Raw genomic sequence first — 8,536 nt, 5'->3', positions numbered from 1 at the left:
GCCCTCGGACTGTTTCTGGCTCTTGTACATTCAAGGCCTCCAGGAATGTCATAGCAGATCTGAAATCCAAGACTCAACAGTACCTGAAACACTGGCATACGTGGATTGAATTTACCTCCTAAGACATTTTTTGCATTTTGGCCTCTCCATCCCTCTGACGGGGGTCCATTGTGCCAACCATGTCTGCTCCTATTTATTCACTATTTCTTTCCCTTTTCCCTCTTTTTCCCATTCTCCCTTCCCTACTTTTTTGGTTTTCTCATTGTTGTTCCTGGTTTTTGGCTACTTTTAGTGTCATCCATAGTAAGGTATGACACCCAATGGGAGTCCTCTGCCTATGTCACATAACATTGGTTCTCATGTATCACACCTTCCCACTAGATACTGTACGCACTTGTCATATTGCTCCTACAGTGACTATGTTTACCCTGCTCTTGGTGGACCTGTGATTTGTCCGACTACAGTCACTTGTTGAAATTACCTTGTCTTTTTTGTACCCAGAGTTTTTTTTTTTTTTCTTCTCCTTCTTAATAAAGCCTTTAAATATGATGGAAATGTTTAGGGCTTCTGATGGTTCAAACCTCAAAAAAACCCAGGGCCAAAGCCCAGCGTCACTAACACCCCTCTTATCCTACCCCTAAAAAGTTACTTTTATTATAACCATTACAAAAGATAAATCAATCCTGAAAAAAATGCTAAAAATAGTATTGTGATATAAGCTGTATGACAATAGTTATATCTTCTACAGAGTATGTGACCCGTTATGCAATAACTCTGGTGCTGCAGCTCAACATATTATGCCCCATCACAGTGTGATGTTAAAACATAACTTTCACGCCATCCCTTAACATGTTTTGCTTTAATAACGGCGTTATCGAGAAGCAATTAATGGTCATTACCACTAATTGCTTCTTGATAATGCCATTATTATGGCGAAACATGTTAAGCAATGGTTTGACAGTTCTGTTTTAACATCACTCTGATAGGGCATAGTATGGTGAGCTACCCATATCACAACTAGAATATCTGCCTTTCATATGTTTTTACATTTTGTTAGGTTTAGGCCTTGTGCTGAAATAAGTTTATTTGAAAAAAAAAAAATGCATACACATAAGTATTTAGACCCTTTGCTATGCCACATAGAAGCACTGGCTCCTCCCATTTCTCTTGATCACCTCTGAAATGTTTCTACACCTGGATTGGAGTCATCTTTGGTCAATTCAGTTGACTGAACATGATTTGGAAAGGCCGTCATGCCCGCTTCCATAGACATGCATGGAAGGGCGTGGCATATCACCACAAGGGGGCATGGCGTTAAATCACATTCCCAGTCCAGGAAACAAAGAGCTTTCCGAGACTGGAGACGCCGCCCCGCATAGAATGCGGGTGATGCACAGAGATCACGGGGGGTCCCATCGGCAGGACCCCCACAATCAGACATCTTATCCCCTATCCTTTGGATAGGGGATAAGATGTCTTTGCCCAAATAACCCCTTTAACCATCACTACAGCATTCTACCAATCTGAGATTTATGGCAAAATGTTCAGAAAGAAGCTTTGTAAAAGACACATAAAAGCCTGCCTGGAGTTTGCCAAAAAAAAAATAAAAAATTGTTTTTAAATTTGACTCATGATGAGGAACACAATTCTCTAGTCTGATGAAACCAAGAATGAACTCCTCGACCTCAATTATAAGGCTATGTTCACATGGTGGAATGTTTGCACAGAAAGTTTAGGTCAGACATTTCCACAGACAGTGTAGCGCCGACAGAACATCACTAAACATTAGATTTTAGTTATTTGAGGTAAAGATATAATAAAAAATAAAAAAAAAAAAACACACAAGCTATATCTTGCCAAAAATTCCAGCTGATATACACACACACACACACACACACACAACTGGCTCCGGAAAGTTAAACAGATTTGTAAATTACTTCTATTAAAAAAATCTTAATCCTTCCAATTAGTTATTAGCTTCTGAAGTTTTCTGTCTAACTGCTCAATGATGATGTCACGTCCTGGGAGCTGTGTATGATGGGAGAATATCCCCATAGGAACTGCACAGCTCCCGGGACGTGACATCATCATTGAGCAGTTAGACAGAAAACAACAACTCAACCTCAGAAGCTAATAACTATTGGAAGGATTAAGATTTTTTAATAGAAGTAATTTACAAATCTTTTTAACTTTCCGGAGCCAGTTGATATATATAAAAAAAAGTTTTGGCCTGGAATACCCCTTTAAATGACATTTGCTTGAGAACACACAAGTCAACAGATTGTCTATATAGTAGGTTATAACCACCCCACAATGATAAAAACACAAGACGTAGTCACTTCAACACATTTAGGCTACATTCACATTGCCGTTCGTCTTTGGCAGGGTGAAGCCCGTTATTTTAGGATAGCGAATATTGGGAGAAAAAAAATAGTGCTTACACCGTATTTTTCTCCCGCTATTCTCTCTGAAAATAGCGGCACCCGACGGACCCCATTGAATATAATGGGGTCCATCGGGACCCATTATGACCCGTCAAAAAGGGGCCTTACAGAGAGAATTTCCAACAAACTAATTTTTTTCTGTTCTTTCTTCCTAATATAGATAGACTTAAGACTGGTGTAAATATAGCCTCTGACAAGTCACAGAAGTCACTTACTGTTTATCTAATAGGACATTGACTGCTATTAAAATCTGAGAGAGACTGTCATTACACATCTTTCTGAGTGTCTACCCATGCATTTATTCAGGTACGCCGTGTCCTTAAGAGGTTAAACACAGCATTCCTGGGATTTCTCTATTACTTTGTTCTAGCCCTGCTTTTTCCCCTAGTTAATCAATCCAGTTGGTATATTTTTATGTAGTTCTTGTTTTGGTATCTTGAAGTTGCTACTGTAGTTGCTCCTTAGTGCAGTACTGAGCACTGGTTTTTGTCTTTGGGTAGAGACCTCCTGTTTGTGCTGAAGTCAATTTTACTTGAATGCCACTGAATTCCTATTTTTGCAATGTTCTACCTACTTGGATACATGCTTTTATACATTTGCTCTTGTGACTGTGTGTTACACACTTTGGACCTACTGTAAGTGAGGATGTGTTCTAAGAGCCACTGCTATGGGTGAAGTCCAGTTCTGCCATTATTTTCTACACTTTCTTAATACACTTTGTACAAGATCTCTGTTGTCAAGATATTGTACTATAGAAAGACCTACAAAAGAGGGAGGGGGCCTGACTGTTAATTGTTTAATTGATATTTACACTGTAAAGTATGAGGACAACCTTATATTACAATTTAATTTACATCAAACCATACATATATTTGTATCTAAAAAGAATGGTAAACTGTACAGTAAGACAACCAATTTTCATCTAGGGAATCACAGCAGTCTATGAAAGAAATGTAAAAATTCTCTAGGAATAACCACACATATCACTGATGTTACTCATCCCTGGGGAACGGAAAAGCGGTGTTCTGAAAATAATTGCTTAGCCCACAAAATAGATGTTTACACTTTGTGTAGGCGAACAATAGAGTTTAATGGATAGTTAATGCTACAAAGAAAGATGTCAATCTGGATACTGATGCATTTTATACTTTAATTATATCGCTTTTGCTAAAAAACTAAAATGTAAATTAAAGTGCTATTTCAGGACTGCCCAAAGATTCAGCATAGCTTATTGGTGATAATAAAATTATCACTTTTATTACAAAGTCAATTAACTTTTTTCGTTATAATCCCACATCATATACTGAAACATATCCATATCTGGAAAATATAATTTTGTACATCCTTAGACTCCAAATTTATAAATAAAATTGCAGAAATGCAAAAGGCCCTTTCACACGGCCAAGAGGAACACAGTTAGGCTATGTTCACACCGCTGAATATTTGTGGACATTCTGGCAAATAGCGGGACCGCTTGGAACTGCACCATCTACATAGACTGCAATGCTTTTCCAAGCAGACACCTCCAAAAGAACGGCCTTCCAATTGCTGATCTCTTAGATTGGCACTCGTTTAATAAGCCTTCACACTTCATAAAGGGCGGGCCACATGAACAATAGCTGGATTGTTTGTGCTGCCCTTTTATTCTATCATTGTCAACCACACATCTCCCATTATTGGCTGGGTTCACATCACGTTTTCTCCCCTACAGGAGCGCATACGGCAGGGGGGAGCTGAAACCTCGGGTTCCCGTATGCCTTTCTATGCGCTCCCATATGCCATTCATTTCAATGAGCCGGCCGGAGTGAAACAGTCGGTCTGGTCGGCTCATTTTTGCGCCGTATGCGCTTTTACAACCGGACCTAAAACCGTGGTTGACCAGAGTTTTAGGTCTGGGGAAAAAGCAAATACGGCGCAAAAATGAGCAGACTGAAGGTTTCACACCGGCCGGCTCATTGAAATGAATTACATACGGGAGCGCATAGAAAGGCATACAGGAGCACGAGTCTTCAGCTCCCCCCTGCCGTATGCGCTCCCGTATGGGAGAAAACGTGATGTGAACCCAGCCTTACTCAACACACTGATCTAGATTTACAAGCCACTTAGGGTCCATATGGCATATAACAGCTGCCAGAAGGACACCTTTGAAAATTCAACATGTTTCAATAACAAGGGGGCATCCTTTACGTCTAGAGGAAAGAAGCTTCCTACACCAGCACAGACGGGGGTTCTTTACTGTAAGAGCAGTGAGACTGTGAAATTCTCTCCCGGAGGAGGTGGTCATGGTGAACTCTGTAATAGAGTTCAAAAAGGGGCTGGATGCATTTTTGGAGAATAATAACATTACAGGTTATAGATACTAGATTTATAGGGACAGAACGTTGATCCAGGGATTTATTCTGACTGACAATTTTTACCTCTAGTATGAGGGTTTTTTGCCTTCCTCTGGATCAACTCAACTCAATAGGGACTTATTAAAGTTATAGATTGAACTTGATGGACTCTGGTCTTTTTTCAATCTTATGAACTATGTTAAGATCAATATAGATTAAAAAAAAAACATGCACTTATTTAGAGTCATGTTTTGTTAGGATAGTGTGCACCTGTTTTCACGTACAGGATTCGGCACCGAGTACCCTCAAAATACAGTTTACTTGCTTTTGCATATCGGTCTAGGAGCTGAGCTTTGTGTGACCACGAGACCTTAGGACACAATGAAGTCCTTGCAGCATCACTTTGGAGATCATCTTTTTTTAATATGGGATTTCCATTCAACTGAAACATAGATCAATCCGAGCAAATAAAAGTGAATTACACTAATATAGTTTAATTTGTTACAAACTGTAAGATTGTAACACTTCAAAGAAAAATAAACCTGCCACAAAGTGCAACACTTTTGAAGGTGAAAAATATCATTAAATACATCACTTGATCTAGTCCAGGTTCTTTTCATTTCGTGACTTTGATATATCATCGTCAAGCGCCAGAGACTGATAAGCTCCTATGATACATATGAAGCGATAATCTCTAGAAACAGACAGCAGCTCACCTTATTACAAAGTCATGGCTGTCAATCTCGTTGCCACATCCACTGTTGAGAAGGATTCCAGAATTACCCACAACTGCACAAGTCTGAAACCGGCGGCTCTTCATCGGAGATACTTCAGGCAAAAGACTGTGCAGATTCTGCGAAATATTTAGAGTACGGCGTCTATCCAGAACATAATGAATTACGTCTCCAGGCTTGAAGCTGCTTTTAACTACAGATACATCTCTCTCTGCATCCAGAAATCGGAGAATATCCTTCCTACGAGAAATGAAGAAAACAAATAAACACATGATTTAGGGCAGGCAATCCCTACACCAAAAACTCCATCCGAAACACAAATGCAGTTTTTTAAGTTGTTAAATTTTACTTGGCTTATGCGGCCATTTAAGTTTCATAAGTTTAGCTTGTGCATCACTCGTACTATTACCATAAATATATTCCATATTTTACTGGCATCACGAAACAGCAACATTTTATTATGCTTTCTTAGCAATTCCTTAAAAGGGTTGTATTGTGCTACATACAGTGGTCCCTCAAGTTACAATATTAATAGGTTCCAGGACGACCATTGTATGTTGAAACTAGAGATGAGCGAACTTACAGTAAATTTGATTCGTCACAAACTTCTTCTCTCGGCAGTTGATAACTTTTCCTGCATAAATTAGTTCAGCTTTCAGGTGCTCCGGTGGGCTGGAAAAGGTGGATACAGTCCTAGTAGACTCTTTCCTAGGAATGTATCCACCTTTTCCAGCCCACCGGAGCACCTGAAGGCTGAACTAATTTGACGCAGGATAAGTCATCAACTGCCGAGCCGAGAAGTTTGTGACGAATCAAATTTACTGTAAGTTCGCTCATCTCTAGTTGAAACCATTGTATGTGGAGACCAGAACTCTATGGAATCCTTGTAATTGGTTCTGAAACCACCAAAATGTCATCCAAAAATAGGAAAAAAAGTTAGAATTAAAGAAAAATAAGTAGATAACTAATACAGATAAAGCAAATCCTTACATATAAAAAGTAAGAGAGATCTTCTGGGAGCTGTAAATCACTTTCTACTTCAGTGTTTTCCAGCCAGGGTGCCTCCAGCTGTTGCAAAACTACAACTCCCAGCATGCCCGGACAGCCAAAGGCTGTCCGGGCATGCTAGGAGTTGTAGTTTTGGAACAGCTTGAGACACCCTCGTCGGGAAACACTGGTCTATGTAGAGGACAAGAGCTTCTTCAGGGTCCTGTACAGTATACGAAATGTCCTGAAAAAGTAAAATGGAGCCGCCCTCACCTGGTGTCCAAAAGGAGCAGCTAACCCTGGTAAAGGTAAATAGTACAGCACATGTAATACCTCCCTGTACTGTAGGGGGCGCTACCAGACAGCCATTAAGTCCATGCACTTCAGTAATATAGAGGTTTTACTAGTCAAATGCCCATTTTGATTGGTTGGTTCTTCCAGTCATTGACCGATTTCACACATCTGGACTGTCTGTACATTGTATGTTGAGTCTGGTTTCAAGTTACAATGGTCCAGAAAAGACGATTGTATGTTGAAACTATTGTATGATGAGGCCATTGTAAGTTGAGGGATCACTGTATATCGCTAAGGCAAGTGACTGGCAGCCATGACATTGGTATAGGGGCAATCACTGCCAACTAAACCAGCAGGGAGGACCAGAGTGGTAGTCTTGGACATGGTAAAGATTAAAGGGGTTGTCTGGTAAAAATTATCTTATCTTGTATCCTGAAGATAAGGGATAAGTATCTAATTGAGGGGAGTCTCAGCAGCCGGACTGCCCACAATCAGATACATATCCCCTATCCTGTGGATCTCCAGAACGGGACCCCTTAATTTAGTGAGAGCGTATGCTGTAGACAGCATGTACTCCATTAGTATAGGAGTTTCATTCAGGAGATTGCAGGGGTCTCAGTGGTCGGACCCAACACCCCTTCATTTAGAAATGTGATCAATAACTTTGGCAACCTCAATCTATTTTACAGCCTATAAAATAAAAATAAATTAAATAAAAAATAAAAACAAAAAAGAGTGTGACCATACATCTAAAACAAATGTGGAAAAAACGACTACTATTTCTCTTAAACTCACATGCATATTCCGGTGGATTGGTGATAAAGGCTTTTAGTTCCCCCCATTCTATAGGGACACTTACAGGTGCTTTTACTGTTCTCACTTCACTTCTTCTGCCATCCCAGAATGCCCTGACTCATCAGCCAGCCATTCAGCGCTCGTGGAGAGTTAGGAACTTTCAACCAATTGCAGGCACTGCAAGTGCATGGCGGTTGCTTGACTCTGATGGCACCAGACATTGTGAGGGGTGACCACAGTGCTACCTACTGGCTACAGTGAAGCAATGTAAGTTGAAGCTGTCTCCAATTTACGATGGCTTGTGAGGTCCTTGTAAGTTAAATTCATCACATGTTGGGGCCATTGTATGTAGGAGACCACTGTGTACAGTACCTATCCCTCTAGGTTGTGTATAAGCACGCCTTATAAGTGTCCCTCTTTTGGAGAATAGACTTGCATTTTGGGCTACTCTGGTGCATAATAACTTATCTGCACAAAGAGGTGGTTGACACACCCCTCCATGCAACTCAGAGCCAGAGATACATGGCTGTCCATGAGATATATATATATATATATATATATATATATATATATATATATATATATATATATATATATATATATATATATATATAAAATAAAAAAAAAAAGAAGTCATAAAAAAGGAAAGATTTGCTGATCTATGAAAAAAAAAAATGTTGCTGTCACTATAATGTGGGAATCAGCTGTACAAATGGTAGGCAAACAAGCTGAGGAACGGGTTGCATTATATCACCCTGAAACGCGTCTAGTCTTGCATACACTAGCCACTGGCATAAACGCTAGTTATGAAACGCTATTTCTAAATTGTGTCCGCGACCTTTTGTGGACTTCAGTGAATCCAGTCCAGCATCTGTCCGGTCCAGCCTTTGCAAGGCTACCTGAGGTGCAGTGTTTCCAGCTTCAACACCTGCTGACGTCACACGCCGCC

General features: G+C 40.0%; 1 protein-coding gene across 3 annotated transcripts in view; it reads right to left on the bottom strand.

Moving 5' to 3' along the window:
- Window positions 1-8,536, bottom strand: part of ST8SIA4 (ST8 alpha-N-acetyl-neuraminide alpha-2,8-sialyltransferase 4) — a 183,340-nt gene that overhangs the window by 105,891 nt on the left and 68,913 nt on the right. For all 3 annotated transcript variants that reach the window (XM_056537536.1, XM_056537535.1, XM_056537537.1), the window contains one exon: window positions 5,494-5,751. In XM_056537536.1, the coding sequence (XP_056393511.1) occupies window positions 5,494-5,751 (258 nt within the window). The remainder of the gene's footprint in view (window positions 1-5,493; window positions 5,752-8,536) is intronic.

The sequence above is a fragment of the Hyla sarda genome, chromosome 1 (genome assembly GCF_029499605.1).
Source record: "Hyla sarda isolate aHylSar1 chromosome 1, aHylSar1.hap1, whole genome shotgun sequence".
NCBI lineage: Eukaryota > Metazoa > Chordata > Amphibia > Anura > Hylidae > Hyla > Hyla sarda.
The sequence above is the reverse complement of the archived record's forward strand: the minus strand, read 5'-3'. Positions and strand labels throughout refer to the sequence as shown.